A 17,053-nucleotide genomic window follows, 5' to 3' on the forward strand; every position below is an offset into this window, starting at 1 on the left:
ACTTCCGGGTTATTCTTCGGTCTCGCTTAACTTCATGCGTGACAACACATTTGTTTACACAGACGTAACCTCCCACTTAATACACTTTTGTTTGGAGTCAGGGGGTATGTCAACATGAACAGTCATCAATGGTGGAAGTTCACGTGAAGGAGAAGAGGAACCATGTGGAGAATTAAAGGACTCGCGTGGAGAGGTAAAACGAACGAACGTCAAGGGCACGGACGAGATTTCTCCCAGTTGTTTATTTTGGTCCTGCCAAGTACCTTAATTGTTTTCAAAGTCGTCCGCTATTAAAGTGAAACTTTTTTAAAAAGTATCATGTAATATTCTTCACGTCGTTCATAAAACCCATGATAAAATTATACATTTATTTCTCGACGAAGTTTTGCATCTAACTAAATGGATTTTCTGGAATTCCCCCAAATTTCTTTAGTAGCGGAAACAGTTTTGGTGTGCCTGTAACAATGTTTTTGTTTCGTTTATGTGTGTGTGAATGTTATCTCGGCAGTGCTACATCGCTACCACACCAGCACCCCGTTGCGTCTCCCCCAGAATCACCACGTGGAAGATGAAGTCATAAACACCTCCACTGTTCTCTCCGCTTCTAGGAACTCTTCGGACAACAGGTACAGTGTCAATTTACACGACTCACAAGAAGCGAGGGGTGGGACAAAATATCGAAATGGTGATATATCGTGATACTTTGGATCCTGGAAGGTTATCGATATTCCAGGGCTCCAGACTGGCTCCAAATGGGGGCATTTTGCGACTAAAATTTGAGCCAGTGCGAGTATTTTTTTCATCTACTCGCACATTAGCGACCAGTAAGATTGCGATTTTTTCTGACAAATAGGTATGCAACGATTAATCGATTAACTTGAGTAATTTGATTAGGAAAAAGCTTCGAATCAAAATTTGCAGCTTTGAGTATTGTTTAATTAGACAGCAGGGCTGAGAACGAAAAATGGCATTCAGTACATGGCAAAATGACTTTTGGCATGTGGTATTTTTTTATTTGTTTTTATATGTGGTAAAATGGATTTTGCATGTGGCTAAATGGATTTTGGTATATGGAATTTTTATTTGATATGTTGCAAAATTGATTTTGGTATGTGGCATTTTTTTGGTATGTAGCAAAATAGATTTTGGTATATGGCATTTTTATTTGGTATGTGGCAAAATGGATTTTGGAAGACGGCATTTTTATTTGGTCTGTGGCAAAATGGATTTTGGTATGTGGCAAAATGGATTTTGGTAAATGGCATTTTTATGTGGTATGGGGCAAAATGGATTTTGGTATATGGCATTTTTATTTGGTATGTGGCAAAATGGATTTTTGGTATGTGGCATTTTTTGGGATGTGCCAAAATGGATTTTGGTAAATGGCATTTTTATTTGGAATGCAGCAAAATGGATTTTTGGTATATGGCATTTTTATTTGGTATGTGGCCAAAATGGATTTTGGTATGTGGCATTTTTTGATATGTGGCAAAATGAATTTTGGTATATGGCATTTTTTGATATGTGGCAAAATGGATTTTGGTATGTGGCATTTTTTTGGGGTATGTGCCAAAATAGATTTTGGTATATGGCATTTTTATTTGGTATGTGGCAAAATGGATTTTGGTACATGGTATTTTTTGGTATGTGGCAAAATGGAATTTTGTATATGGCATTTTTATTTGGTATGTGGCAAAATGGATTTTGTCTTGAATTTGGCCATGAAAAAGGTGTACAAACCCTGTATGTTACAAAGTTGACGTTTTTAATTCGCTTTTGTTTTGATTCCTGTCTTTCAGTTCTCATAAAGAAGAAGATGGAGAGAGGCGGAATAAACAGAGGGCCTTTAAATCGACCTCCGCTGAGCTGCCTCGTTACACAGCCCTCGACGCCGTAGGATGGGTATGTCATATTCCTAATAATAGTAATAATAATAATTAGGGCTGTCAAACGATTACATTTTTTAATCGAGTTAATTACAGCTTAGAAATTAATTACTCGTAATTAATCGCAATTCAAACCATCTATAAAATATGCCATATTTTTCTGTAAATTGGGGGTGGGGGTGTGATGGCTCCTTTGCTGGGCTGCGGGAGGAGGGGTGTAGACGTTCAATTTGTTTCTTGTTGTTGCTTGTCTTTCTTTTCTTGTGTTTCTTTCTTTTCTGTTCCCCCATAACCCCTTCCTGTTCGCTGCTTTGTCATAATAAACAAGGTATGTTGAATGCTCACAATGGGAGTATGCCATACTCTCAATGTGAAACATTAAAACTGTTCAGACGATCCGGGCACTTAGACTTCCATTCTCCGTGTCAAACAGCTGAACAGGACAGGTTTAAAAAACAAAAAACAAAAAAAAAAAAACAACAACAAGAATTGTCAGATATAAGGCAATACATACACCTAAGTAAAAGTAACCGCTGTTTATCATACATGTTCAAAGGGTGCATCAGCGGTGCTGTTCATGCAGATATGCCGGAGGATCCACTCTAGGTTCTCTTCATGCACTGATTCCAGTCCAACATCTGGAGTCAGGACAACACCTCCAAATTTGCAAAAGTGTGGATATCGCCTTCTGCTTGATATATGTGAGTATGACATCTTTGCAAATCAGACTTTTCCTTATTACGTAACAAGTACGATGGAGTATATATCTAAACTTGTATATAGATGGAATATTGCGCGTGTGTGTTTTTTCCCAATGGACTCAGAAACGGCTGGGCGGATTTTGCCGAAATTTTACGCAGTTGCACTACCACTAAGGGTGTAACGGTACATGTATTTGTATTAATAATAATAATAATAATAATGCATTTTATTTATAACGCACTTTACATTTGAAAAACAAATCTCAAAGTGCATATTGGCAAAAAAGAAAATAATAAATAAAATGAAAAAGACTAAGCATAAAACAGTAAAAGCAAAACAGACACAAGCACAGATAAAATCAGATACCAATCAGATAAAAGTAAGACAGTCAAATAAAATTAGCTAGAATAAGCTTTTTTAAAAAGGTGAGTTTTTAGTCCTTTTTTAAATTATTTATTATTTCGGTACGTGGTGCCCGGTTCGGAACGGAGGCGTACAGAACGAGTTTCTGACGTAATGTAACTAGGGCTGTCAAATGATTAAAATTTTTAATTGAGTTAATTACAGCTTAAAAATTAATTAATCGTAATTAATCGCAATTCAAACCATCTATAAAATATGCCATATATTTCTGTAAATTATTGTTGGAATAGAAAGATAAGACACAAGATGGATACATACATTCAACATACGGTACATAAGTACTGTATTTGTTTATTATAACAATAAATCAACAAGATGGCATTAACATTATTAACATTCTCTTAAAGCAATCCATGGATAGAAAGACTTGTAGTTCTTAAAAGATAAATGTTAGTACAAGTTAAATACATTTTATATTAAAACCCCTCTTAATGTTTTTGTTTTATTCAAATTTGTAAAATTTTCAATCCAAAAATAAACTAGTAGCTCGCCATTGTTGATGTCAAAAATTACACCATGCTCACTCATTGTGCTTAAACCCATAAAATCATTTGGACCCAAGCGCCAGCAGAGGGTCCCAAACACCAAAAACAAGTAACAAGCGGACATTACACTGCTGTCATTTTAATCTGTTTGAGCCGGTCATGTGCGTTAATTGCGTCAAATATTTTAACGTGATTAATTTAAAAAATTAACGCGCGTTAACGCGATAATTTTGACAGCCCTAAATGTAACCCTTACCTTTCGAGGCTGTGAGTCGATCGGGTTACAGTTTCTTTGTGTGGATTATATTTACTCCATCTTCTCTACTATAATGAGGACCAACACGGTGGGACAGTATATAACCCAGAAACGTCAACATGGCCGCCGCGAGAACGCAGTGAAACGCGGGCGTTAAAGTCAATCAGGCAATGGACACCAGTCGCAGTGCGGCCGCGTGTTAGACGCGTCCCAGAAGCGGCTCAACGCGACGCACGCGAAAAGAACGGCAGAGTTTATTATTTGACGCGAGACGCGACCCTCCTGCGTCAATACTACTACCGGTAGATAGGATCTGGCAGACCGGAAGTCGCTCGTGTAAAAATACGGTGGATCCGGTCGATTTTCAAACTAATATGCAATCGTAACCCACTTTTTGAGTCCGTCAGATCTCCTGAGTGGTAGTTCGGGGCAAAGTTGACTTGTCTTTGTTGATTTACTGCTGTCTTCTCTGGTATAATAATAACCAACACGGCCCCGTGTTAAATACAAAACCCTCCTACCACAACAAAACAAGTAGGAACTAATATTCACATTGGAACTAAAGTTATACAACATAAAATATACAATATAAATGAATACTACATCACATTTGTAAGCTATAAACGCCTAATAAAATAAATAATAGCCCATTTAAATAAAATAAATTGAAATGAGCTAAAACACCTGTAATTAAATAATAAGAATAATACACAGAGCCCGCTTACACAATTAAATGTATTCATTTCTGTGTGGCCCTTTAACTTGAGAAAATCCACCAATAAAGCTTTTGAAAACCGTTCATAAGAAAAAAAAATGATTCATTGAGGCATTTCATTTGTACAATACATGTTAAAATCTTTGTCATTGGGATTGCTTTTCTCTTTAGCACAGGACTTCTTTTTTCTTCTTTCTTTCAGAAAGAAAGATGACCAATACCTGGGGTCTGAAAGGCAAATTGTTGTTGGATTATCTTTAAATGCCCGCTACTTTTTGAGCAGAATTCTAGCTTTGTGTAGGCGAATGTTCCTTTTGCTGAAAGCACAAAAGTGTGTAATAAACAACTAGTACATTTATATTTTGCATTTTGTTTTCTTACTGTACCGAAAATGAACGGAACCGTGACCTCAAAACCGAGGTACGTACCGAACCGAGATTTTTGTGTACTGTTACACCCCTAACTACCACACATATGCAATATTTGCACAGCTACATTATGGCATTTTTGCACTGTTACATCTATATCTCAATATCTGTATCACATCAGCTAGAATACACGAACAAAGCCTGCAGACTTTTATAGTAACTTACATCCCATTACCGTAATTTCCCGAATATAAGGCGCATCCGTGTATAATGCGCACCCCAAATTTACTTGTAAAATCTAGGGGAAAATATTGTACCCGTTTATAAGGCGCACCCTAATTTTAGCACCAATAAATAGAAGAATACAAGAAAACAGAGCTCGTGTACAGATACAGAAATGTCATTTTACTGACTGGTGAAACACAGCACAAGCATAGCATATTGGTAGTTCAAAACATTACCATAAACTGACAATATTTACGGTAATAATACGATTTGACAACTTCTCCAGCTTACCAGAATCTAGGAGAAAACAAAACAGATGTGACTTTTCTTTTAAAGGCTGCTGTATAACGTGCTCGTTTCATCATGATGAATAAATGTTTCTTCCATGGATTGATACGGTAAAATGAAAGTGAGAACGTAAGTCGGAAATCCGTGAGAGCTCATCGCTGTCAACACGACAGTAACAACAGGAACTATTGTTATTTGGATTTGAGTTTCCCGAGGGACAGATAGTTGACAGACACAGGAAGTCTATGTGCTTATGTTGCAGCCTGGATAGGGATATCAGAATGAACACTCAAACCACGATGTTTTGCCTTCAATAGCTCAAAGGAGAATGAGGCAAAGTGGCGAGCTTTCCCTTTTCCTTCATTCAGCAGACACTACTAGTCGATCGCCGATCATTTTTCTCACTGAGGCTAAACTAGGAGAGCAGGTCTCACATCGTTTCAGTTGTTTTAAAAATGATTTCAGTGAATGCTAATAATGTTATCCATTTGAAAAAAAATCCGTTTTTAACCCCTTCTTCAACACTAACATTTTACCACGTTTTTTTTTCATCTGTCTTTTTAATTAACATATATATGAATTTTATCAATCATGGGATATTTCCAATCTATTACACTTACGTTTGTTATGGTCCGTTTAGTTGCCGAGCTGCAATAAACGTTGACTCAAATGAGTTCAAGAAACTCAATTTTGTGCTTTATGAAGAGTAAAAAAAGCAGAATTTAACACAGACGAAATCATTCGGCCGATTAGAGTGAAGTATTACCGAAACAAAATGGCGACGTCACGTACCGTAATGGTCGGCAACGGGTCGCCGCATACGTTTCTTCATTACAAGGTGGCCGTGTCAATGAAAAAAAAATCGGTTGTATATATATGTAATATATATATATTTCTGTCTCCATCCATGTACCCGTTTATAATGCGCACCATGATTTTGCAAGTTGATTTTGGGGAAAAAAAGTGCGCGTTATATTCGGGAAATTACGGTACGTATACTAGTGCAAACCTGATACCAATATTTTCCGATACTATTTTAAATGCTTTTATCAGGCAACTCTAAACATTACAATTTTATTGTGAAGGAAGCAGCGTAGCTCAATGTCTCATAATAATACGTAAAGTTACCTAATATTGGGACTTTACTTTATTCACATAACGTTTCAACTTTTTTTTCGTAATATTACGACCTTATAATGCTTATAATATTACACATAATACACTTTATTCTAGTAGGCCTATTTACTTTCTTTCTTCGCGTGGCAGTAATACTCCATCATTAACAAGCTCATGGCAATCTTTTTATATTTTGGTGCTTCGCTTCAGTATCAAGGAATGAGGTGGTCCTAAGAGGAAGGAGTGTGTTGTGCCTTCACAATCAATCCTGGAGCCAGAGCAGCAGCAGTGAAGGAAGTGACGTTGCGGTACACAGGAGTGAGCAGAACCCCCTGACTACTAATAGCTCCATTGTTGACTCTGAGGCGGCGGAGGGGCAGGATTCCCCCTTACAAGGTGTGTTAAGTACTAACAAGAGTGCTCTATTGTGTATTAATGTCAGTGGTGCTTTTCCTCTGTAACCTTGCACCATCTAGAAGCATTGTACAGGTAGTCCCCCTGGTAATGACATACTCGACTTGCATCATTTCGACTTTATCACGCCGGGGTCTCACCCGCCATTTTGTCTCCAGTCGTTATTTGTTATGTTATGTTCAAAACGACCCACATTTCAGCAATAAAACACTTGATAGAAAAAGATTGGTGGTTAAACGTCCATCTAGTCTGATGAATAAGTAAATTTAGTAGCTTAAATTATTCTAATTAACCTAAAAAAAGTTCGGAAGCTTGAATGCAATGAATGCTATCGTATTTACAATTCTCATAGCAAATCGCTCAAACGTAACTCCACAAACTGTAATTACAAATCCGTATTGAGGGGAGGATGGATGGGGCTATGTATCGCCAGATCTTGGCTGACAACCTCCTTCCTTCAGTGAGAGCCCTGAAGATGAGTCGTGGCTGGGTCTTCCAGCATGACAACGACCCAAAGCACACAGCCAAGGCAATTAAAGAGTGGCTCCGTAAGAAGCATCTTAAGGTTCTGGAGTGGCCTAGCCGGTCACCAGATCTGAACCTGATAGAAAATCTACGGAGGGAGCCGAAAGTCCGTGTTGCCCGGCAGCAGCCCCGAAACCTGAAGGCTCTGGAGAAGATCTGCGTGGAGGAGTGAGCCAAAATCCCTGCTGCAGTGTGTGCAAACCTTGTCAAGGACTACAGGAAACGTTTGGTATCTGTAATAGCAAACAAAGGTTTCTGTCCCAAATATGAAGTTCGATTTTTGTGATGTATTCAAATACTTATTTCATGCAATTAAATGCAAATTTATTATTTAAAAATCATACAACGTGATGTTCTTTTTTTTTGTATTAGATTCCGTCTCTCACAGTTGAAGAGAATTTATGATACAAATTACAGACCTCTACATGCTTTGCAAGTGGGAAAACCAGCAAAATCGGCAGTGTATCAAATACTTGTTCTCCCCACTGTATAGCGTATAGTACATTGCTTCGAGAATCCGAAAAAAATAATCTTTTCTTTTTGTCGCAGATGACACACATAGACCTCCATCCTGCTCCCAAGAGAAGAATGTTTTCAAGAAAAAGTCCGCAGACACGGATCGTGCTCATGACAAGGTTCGGCATACATCTTCATGATGTCATCGTAGTATTTTGTTACCTGCTCGTGTGTCTGAGATTGAATGTGTTTTGCTTTCAGTGTATGCCTAAAGGTGAGGAGAAACTGGCAGAAGTGGCGCAGAATCTCAAAAAAGTGGCAGACGGCAGCGTCCCAGTAATCCTAAACATTATTGGTATTTATCTTTTACATTACTACTCTACAATACTACCTCTACCACTGTTCTAATTTTCGTCTTAGCCTTTCGGACAAAAGTACTGATTAGTCTTACCCTCAAATTCCATATAGTCTGCTCCGTTCCGTTTCGAACCGCCTGTGTGCCCGCTGCATTGCCCAATGCCAGTGAGGCTTTAATGATTTTGTTTTGAAAGTGTTTGCGTATAGCTTTATTAATTTGGGTGGATACACTGCCCTCTAGTGGCAACAGTGAATATGACATAACTCATTTTACATGGCTAAATCCAGCTGCTCCCTGTTAAGAACAACATTAAGTAGGTTTTTGTTTGAGGTAATGTTTTTTTCAATGCATTCTTAATTTAGTTTATATGTATACTTAGCCGTTTTTTGTGGGAAAATGTTTTGTTAAGAGCACTGTAAAAAAAAAGTTAGCATTTAAGCTAGCAGACTTTTGCTATGTAAGCTAGCCAGTTGTTCTTTAGTTGTACAAAGATCCTCATTTATTTATTTATTTCAGTTTGAGGCTCAGCTCAAGTATTTTAATTTTTTTATGTTCCTTATCCGATTACTTGATTATTCAAACTAACTAGTTCATCGATTAATTGATCGCTGCAGCCCTACATGCGAGATATGAAAAAGAGTGAACCTTGGATCAGTGAGTTATTAGTCATTTACTGAATTTGGCATGTTATCAAAAAAAAAAAAAAAAAAGGCCGACTTTGGCACCCTGTCCAGGTCAGGCCCGTGAATGACATTTAGCAATTTTGATAACTTTAGATCTCCTATGTCTAATGATCAGTCTCACCAATTGTGGGGAGGATCCATCTAACTCCCTAGGCGCTAATGTCTCAAATGTGCACCCTGTAAATCGATACAAAAATCACATTCAATCCAAAATACCTCATTTCCTGTCAGTACTACTCGCATGTATGAGAGGTATCCCAGCCTGAACACGACTGCATTGAAATATTACCCATTAGGTCTGCTGTCACCTGCTGGGAATAGGAAACAACCTTTTTTATTAGACCAGCTCCTCCTCCAAGGGAAAAAAATCAATCGAGCTCAAACCTGCATCAGTGGAGCCTTAAGACGTGTTCAGGTGCCTGATGAAAAATATTGAGGTTTCTTTGAAGCAGAGGGATCCAAACAGAAGAGTGAAAATGACCGTCGCCATTTTGTCTCACCACAAATTTTGAACAGTCATAACTTAGAACATATCTGTGCCAAACTCCCTGTGCTTGTTGAGAGTGTTGAAATTCGACCTCCCCGGCCCGGACGCACCCGAGAACAGCACCAGCCAAAACAATTGCCGCTCGGCTGACGCTGCCCCGCGTGCGCCCGCCGGGAAGGCCGAATCTCGCGCGTCCTCTTATTTTAACCCTTTCTACTGACTCCATGTTTCAAAAGCCTGAAGAACATTTACCGAAAACAGGTTGACATTTTATTCGTCGACAGTGGTAAAAACAAGGCAAAAACAGACGACGGAGGGACAATTCTGGATCCAAAACAAGGCTATATGTTTCCGAGCAGAAAAAATCTTTGTTATCTCAGTGTCCAGTCTTTTTAAAGTCTTTGCTGAGGCGGGCCTTGTCGAAGGCGTTTCTGGGCGTTGCTTTTGGGCCATCCCCTCTGTGGCCGGTTTTGGGTGGCTTAGGTTCGTGCGCGGATTGGGACGCCCGCTATCAACTTTGCTGTCCGGGCTGGTTGTACTTGTTTTAGGACAAAGCGCTTTGTCCTTGGAGTTTGCTGGGAGAGCTGATTGCAAGAGTTGGTGCGTCAATCTTGTGATAAGACGGCATTGTGTATCCCTTCTATTTCTTCTCATTAAACTATGGTGTGCTATTTATTTTATATTAGTAGTGTAGTCCTACCGTAAATATGAAAATGATACTATTTCCTGATTAATTATATTACGTGTGTTAGACTAATGCAAACAGTTAGACGGTGCCTACGAAAATCTGTACCATATGTATGTGTTAGACTATATATGTGTTAGACTAATGCAAACAATTATATGGTGTGTGCGATGACGATATCTTTTCTCCTTCAAGAGTCATACCCTAAAAGGTCCTGTAGGGGCAAATTTGGCACACTTTGTCAAATTGGCCTGGTCAGAATATTCATTTTGGTTTTGAATAGTGCTGCAACGATTAATCGATTAACTCGAGTATTCGATTAGAAAAAAAATATTCGAATTAAATTTTGTTGCTTCGAGTATTCGTTTAATTAAAGTGGCGTTGTAATGGTTTATTTTGAAAGTGTTTGCATTCAGATTAATTGATTAGGATGGATACACTGCCCTCTGGTCTGCCTCTTTTCACATGGCTGAATCCAACTGCTCCCTGTTAAGACCAACTTAAGCTAAGCTTGTTTGAGCTAATGTTTTTTTAATGCATTCATAATTTAGTTTATTGATATATTTAGCCGTTTTTTGTAGGGATATGTGTCTGAAAAATTTGTTAAGAGCATTGTGAAAAAAACTTTAGCATTTTATAGCATTTAAGCTAGCAGACTTTTTTCTATGTAAGTTAGCCAATTTTTTTTCTTTTGTTCTACATAGACCCTCACAAAAAAAAACAAAAAACGTTTGAGGCTCAGCTCAGGTATTTTAATTTTTAAAGTTCCTTCCTACGTAGTCCATCGATTAATCGACTACTAAAATATTCGATAGCTGCAGCCCTAGTTTTGAATAAGAGCGTGGCTGCCAAGTTCAGTAGCACCTCCTTTATTTGTGGGACCGTCTTCAATAGGGATTTTTTTCACCTAGGTGTGTGAATGTATTACTCATCTCATGATATACACAAACATCTGTCAGCCAAAACAAGAGGCGAGTTTCGAGCACATGTTAGTTTCTTACGAGATGATGAGATGATGGAACGATCTGCCACCACCCTGAGTGCGTGTAGTCCGTGTTACATTGTCCAAAACTGCGAGGTCCCGTTCAGTCCTGCTTGCAGGCCTAGTTTTTATTATAAAAGAACCGTCATGGTTAGTTTTAGCTATATGCTTTGTAGTAATCTTGCTTCCCACTGACTTTTCTCATCGCAGGCCTTGAAAAAGCCGCAAGTGGCAACAATGAAGAAGCGTTCACTTGTTTCCTGGCGGCCGCTCAACAGGACTACAGCAAAGCTCTGTTTAATACCGGTGTCTGTTACGAGAAGGGCAGAGGAATTAGCAAGAATAAGGAGAAGGTGAGGAGTTACCCACACTCCCCGTGATTTTTGATGTTTATTAATGAATAAATATATGCTAACTTATTTATTAGTTTGTTTAATTAAAAAAAAATACAATTGTTTTTAACTTTTCCAAAAAGAACTACATTTCCCATGATGCTTATAGGCAAATTAGATTTCATTACAATGTTTCCACCTCTGTTGACTCTTTTCTCGAAGGCCTTCCATTACTATTGGCGCGCAGCAGTGGCAGGTCATCATCAGGCTCAATATCGATGCGCAAAGCTGCTCTTGACCGCTAGAGGGCATCAAAGGGAAGAGAAACTGAACACAGCCATCAGCCTTTTAGAGAAGGCTGCTGCGGCCGGGTTGATTAAGGTGTAACCTTTATCACATATTGTAAAAAATGTATGTATTTCAATACAATATTTTCAACTATGTCCCTCCTTTTTAGGCTCAGTTGTGCCTAGCATCTGTGTATTCTTTGGAGCCAGTGAGGGATGGCAGCAAGGCTGTGTACTACCTGCAGATGGCAGCAGAGAGCAATGTGAGCTGGATTCTTTTCGTCTTGTTTGAGTCAGTCTTCCCAAGATGATGATAGATGTCCAGTCGTGTGGCATCTATTCATCCTTCTGCTGTGAATGAAAAGTAGTTTATGGACTAAATATTTTCGTTTGCGTTGACAAAAACAATGGTGGAAAATGTTCATGACAGTGTTTACCTAGCTTAAAGAGCATACGACAGGAGAAAAAAGTCTTAAATGGCATTATTATGTGAATTAGAATCATATTTTGAGATGATTCGACTATATACAACAATTTAGCAAAGCGCAGATGACGAGAAATTAGTCTTTTAATCTGCCTTTTAGCCACGCCTACCATTATAGGGCTCTAGCGTCCCCAACAGGTGGATGACGTTAGCGGGAGAATGGGCTCATCGGTTTTTACTATTCAGCCCATTGAGGGGGAATTATTCAGAACGAGGAAAACGCGATGAAGAGAGCCGCAAAATGTCATTGTTTCAGTCTCTCTACTCCAATATTTTTACAGGATATTCTTTTTATCCAAGTATTTTTGCCCAATAGCTAAATGAATGGCTTGAAAAGGACCAGTCAGCCCGTCGAGGGGGAACTATTCACAACGAGGAAAACGCGACGAAGAGAGCTGCAAAAAGTCATTGTTTCTGTCTTTCTACTTCAATATTTTTACAGGATTTTATTTTTATCCAAGTATTTTTCCCCAATTGCTAAATAAATGGCATGGTCATGACAAATAACAGTCTTGTGCTAAATGGAATATAAAATTATAAAAATGCACTTATTCAGGACGACATGGCAAAATTATTCCATAATGGTCAAAACTGTCGACCTCACCTTGACTGTCGCACCTCCTGAACGATGTTTTATGACACCTAAATCGGGCTTATGTCATTTCCCTTCCCCGGCTTCGGAGAATGTATACAAACCAAGTCGTGACAGCTAGCCGACATGCTAACCCGAACCGAGTGATGTTTCAAAGTCTTCTAAGCGGAAAAATCACACATAACTAGCCCGGAACTTTTGACATGACGACTGGGTTGTCGATTGTCTTTGCTGATCGGCAAACCGCCCGGCGGAGAGCAATTTACAGCTCGTTCCCTGGAGGAGGGCGGCTGCAGTTGTTGTGCAGTTAACGTGCAGCTAATGTGCATGAGGAGAGCTTTGTACATACCTATCAATGATCAAATGTAAGTAGTCCTTTATTTGAAGAAAGTTTGTAGTGTTTACTTTGTAATCGCTGTATTCGTGGCTATTTTTAAAACAAAGTTGTAATTTCTGATCGGGTGGAAAATTTGACAGAACATCGGGCACACCAAGAGTGCAAAAGTGCTCGCCCGGCGGGGGTATGTGCGACAAGGAGCATGTCAGCCACAAAATGCAAGCCACCTCAGTATTAAAATGATCTCAGTATTTGACATAATACAAAACAAGATGTTTACTCACTTCCTCGTAAGTCCTATGGTCCCACAATAGTAGGGCTTGTTTTGGCCAATATCCACAATGAATGGGAACCTTTTGAAACTCCAAAAAGGTGCACACGCCTCTCCCTCATACAGCAAATTTTTTTCTGCAGCCGTTTGGCTGGCGTGATGCGAAAAATAAATGTATTAATCCGCAAAATAGGCTAAATCCTTAGTTCTTCTCATACAACACTACGGTCTTGTGCTAAATAGAATATGAAATATTAAAAACACATTTATTCAGTACGACATGGCAAAATTACTCCATAATGGTCAAAACTGTCCACTTCTTGCTCCTCCCAAATTATATTTTCTGCCACCGGAGTTGGTACGGCTTTTGTCATTTCCCTGCCCGGCTTCGGAGAGCGTAAACAAACCATGACGCGTGACAGCTACCCGACATGCGAACCCGAGCAGAGTGATGTTTCAAATTCTTTTTCTCGGCTTTCAAAGCGAAAAATCACACAAAACTACCCAGGATCATTTCACACGGCGGCTGGGTTGTCGATTGTCTTCGCCGATCGGCAACCAGCCCGGCGGCGAGCAAGTTACAGCTCGTCAGATTCGTTCCAGTGCTGCGGGCAGGAGAGCTGTGGAAGCAGCTGGACAAACTGGCCGACGTCGGTGGAGCGCGTAGCTGCCACATGGTCAACACAAATATGGCGTAAAATAATGCTTTACTACAAGGTGAAGGTGTAAGCGGTGAGAGAGTGGCGTGTAGATGTTGTGCAGCTAACATGGCAGGATGTGTCTGAGGAGAACTTTTCTACATGTCCGTCCATGATCAAACGTTAGTAAATAGGCGTTCATATCCGTCTTATATTCAGGCCAATACGGTACTTACTTTTACTGCGTTACATTCCACCACCGGTTTTTCAACCCTCTTGTCTCCACTTAGGATGATACTGCTCTACTCCTGTTGGGTCAGTGCTATGAAAGTGGCTTCGGGGTTCGGCAGAACTTGAGAAAAGCAATTGAATTGTACAAACGAGCTGCTCAAGCGGGCAACAGAGAGGCCCGGCGCTTACTGACGGCTTCCGTTGAGACGGATGGTGAGTGAAAGTGCATGTGAAAATGTGGCTGATCTGTGAGTGTCTGACTTCCTTCTGTTTCTTGCAGTGTTGCGTTCTATCCGTTCTTCTCCGTGTTTCCCCGTGTCGGACCGGGACCTCCGGCGGCCTCTCCTCTCTCTGGCCGATCGTCCTTCGGTCGCTCTTCCCTTCTTGGCTCACTCGTGGAGCACCGGGTGCATGGACGTGGCCCCTGCGCCCTCCTCCACTCATTTCCATTCCCAAAGTTTGGAGGGAAAATCCTGCCAGTGGATGGTAGGGGTTGGATAATAGCCAATAAGTCAGGTTTACGTGGAGGCCCGTGTTGTGATTATACAGTAAATCTCGTGACCTGGTAAAGTTTAACATGTTGGGAGGGGCTGGAAACTATCATCACCATGGAAACGGATGATTGACTGGCAACCAGTTGGGGTCCAGCACCCCCGTGACCTTTGTGAGGAAGCAGTACGGACCATGAATTTCGTAACCATTATGCATACGCATGTGCAATAAACATTGCTTTTAAAACTACAGGTAGCACCTTGGGTTACAACATACTCAACGTATGCGATTTCGACTTTACGACCCCGGAGTCTCGGCCGCCATTTTGTATCCAGTCATTTTTTTTTTTTTTTTCTCTGATAAACTACCTTATTGCAGTATTTTTCAACCACTATGCCGCAACACCCCACTGTGCCATGGCGTAGTGTCTGGTGTGCCGTGGAAAATCATCCACTTTCACCTAATTGATGTCAAAATGTTTTTGGAAAATGAATCTGCAATTGCTGTCCAATGGTCGGTAATCATGTTCAAGCAATACTTTTCCTTATTGGTATATGTCAATAGGTAGCTAATTACTTTGTTTAGTGCTACAAAAGAGGTTAGAGTGGTACTGGGGCTTTCGGTGGGCCGGCGGTGGTCAGCCAGCTAACGGCGGCCAACAAGCTAGTGGCGGCTAGCGTCAGCACTACCTAGTGGAGGCTAGTGGCGGTGGCCGGCTAGCTAGTGGAGGTCTATCTCCGGCGGCCGGCTAGCTAGTGGAGGTCTAGTGGCGGCGGCCGGCTAGTTAGTGGAGGTTTAGCGGTGGTGGCCGTCTAGCTAGTTGAGGTTTAGTGGCGGTGGCCGTCTAGCTAGTGGAGGTCTGGCGGCGCCGGCCGGCTAGCTAGTGGAGGTCTAGCGCCGGCGGCCGGCTAGCTAGTGGAGGTCTGACGGCGCCTGCCAGCTAGCTAGTGGAGGTCTAGCGCCGGCGGCTGGCTAGCTAGTGGAGGTCTGGCGGCGCCGGCCGGCTAGCTAGTGGAGATCTGCTAGCTGCAGCTAGCCAGTGGCAGCTAGTGACGGCGGTCACTTTTTTCATTAAAAAACCCAAAACACTCCGCTGTCAGAAAATGTAAACATGAATGTCAACTAAATTAACAAAATTTAGCCGCTAGCTGGCGGCTGCCACCGCTAGCCGGCCGCCGCTAGCTGGACACTGCTAGCTGGCCGCTAGCCGCCACTCGCTCGCTGGCCGCTAGCCACAACTGGCTAGCTGGCCGCCACCGCTAACCACCACTGGCTAGCTGGCCGCCGCCGCTAGCTGCCACTCGCTAACTGGCCGCTAGCCGCCACTCGCTAGCTGGCCGCTAGCCGCAACTGGCTAGCTGGCCGTTAGCTGGTTTGCCATGGCCGCTAGCTAGCTGGCCGCCGCTGCTGGCCCTCACTAGCTAGCTGGCCCCTGCCGCTAGCTAGCTGGCCACCACCAGACCCAGAGCCACTCTAACCCCTTCCGCAGCACTAAACAAAGTAATTAGCTACCTATTGACACATGTTGACAAGGAAGAGTATTGATTGAGCATGATTACCGACCATTGGACATCACAGACATTGGATTTTGCCCATTTGCGGATTCATTTTCCAAAAACATTTTGACATCAGTTAAGTGAAAGAGGATGACCCCTCCACGGCACACACACCAGACACTACGCCACGGCACAGTGGTTGAAAGACACTGTAATAAGGTGCTGTTTATCCGCCTAAAAAAAAAAAAAAAAAGCCACCACCGGCTAGCCAGTTGCGGCTAGCGGCTGTGACCAGCTAGCCAGTGGCGGCTAGCGGCGGTGGCCAGCTAGCCAGTGGCGGCTAACGGGGGCGGCCAGCTAGCGGTGACGGCTTCCAGCTAATAGCAGTTAGATATTGTTAATATAGTTGACATTCATTTTTACATTTTTTGATAGCGGAGTGTCTTGGGTTTTTTTATGAAAAAAGGTTGAAAAACCCTGCCTTATTGTACCTCGCTATCTTGTTTTTTACTTTATTAATGACATGTTCTGTCCTCGACTCCTCACTAAACGTGAAGTTGTTCAGCTTGACAGACATCAAACAAGGAAATTGTGCTTTTTGAAGCTTTTGACTTCCTTTTGACAATTTGTAAAGGTGTAAAAACACAAACGTATACCTATGTTCAAAATCACACGCATTTTATTAATAAAACTCTTGACACAAAACAAGTGGTGTTCAAACGTCCAACTATAAATTTAGTTGATTAAGTCCGCTAGCTTAAATGCTACGAATCACACGTAATTCCATGAACTGTAGCTGTAAACTTGGTTAAAAATGAATACACAAGCATATATTAGCT

The 17,053-nt window shown here is 41.1% G+C and overlaps 1 protein-coding gene across 1 annotated transcript; it reads left to right on the forward strand.

Moving 5' to 3' along the window:
• Nucleotides 1-16,138, forward strand: dele1 (DAP3 binding cell death enhancer 1). The gene is made up of 12 exons (XM_057851270.1): nucleotides 1-193; nucleotides 509-626; nucleotides 1,800-1,902; nucleotides 2,443-2,587; nucleotides 6,675-6,860; nucleotides 7,953-8,038; nucleotides 8,121-8,214; nucleotides 11,265-11,407; nucleotides 11,609-11,767; nucleotides 11,844-11,936; nucleotides 14,286-14,439; nucleotides 14,507-16,138. Exons 1-12 carry the CDS (start codon nucleotides 163-165, stop codon nucleotides 14,725-14,727), a joined length of 1,533 nt encoding a protein of 510 aa, XP_057707253.1. The 5' UTR covers nucleotides 1-162; the 3' UTR covers nucleotides 14,728-16,138.
• The last annotated feature ends 915 nt before the right edge of the window (nucleotides 16,139-17,053 follow it).

The sequence above is a fragment of the Corythoichthys intestinalis genome, chromosome 11 (genome assembly GCF_030265065.1).
Source record: "Corythoichthys intestinalis isolate RoL2023-P3 chromosome 11, ASM3026506v1, whole genome shotgun sequence".
Lineage (NCBI taxonomy): Eukaryota > Metazoa > Chordata > Actinopteri > Syngnathiformes > Syngnathidae > Corythoichthys > Corythoichthys intestinalis.

What these genes read in the sequence shown, in the direction of transcription:
- dele1 (XM_057851270.1), top strand. Translation starts at nt 163, where the DNA reads ATGTGGAGAATTAAAGGACTCGCGTGGAGAG. An exon ending in AGGAACTCTTCGGACAACAG is followed by an intron (nt 627 to 1,799) that starts GTACAGTGTCAA and finishes CCTGTCTTTCAG; the next exon opens with TTCTCATAAAGAAGAAGATG. An exon ending in AGATGGCAGCAGAGAGCAAT is followed by an intron (nt 11,937 to 14,285) that starts GTGAGCTGGATT and finishes GTCTCCACTTAG; the next exon opens with GATGATACTGCTCTACTCCT.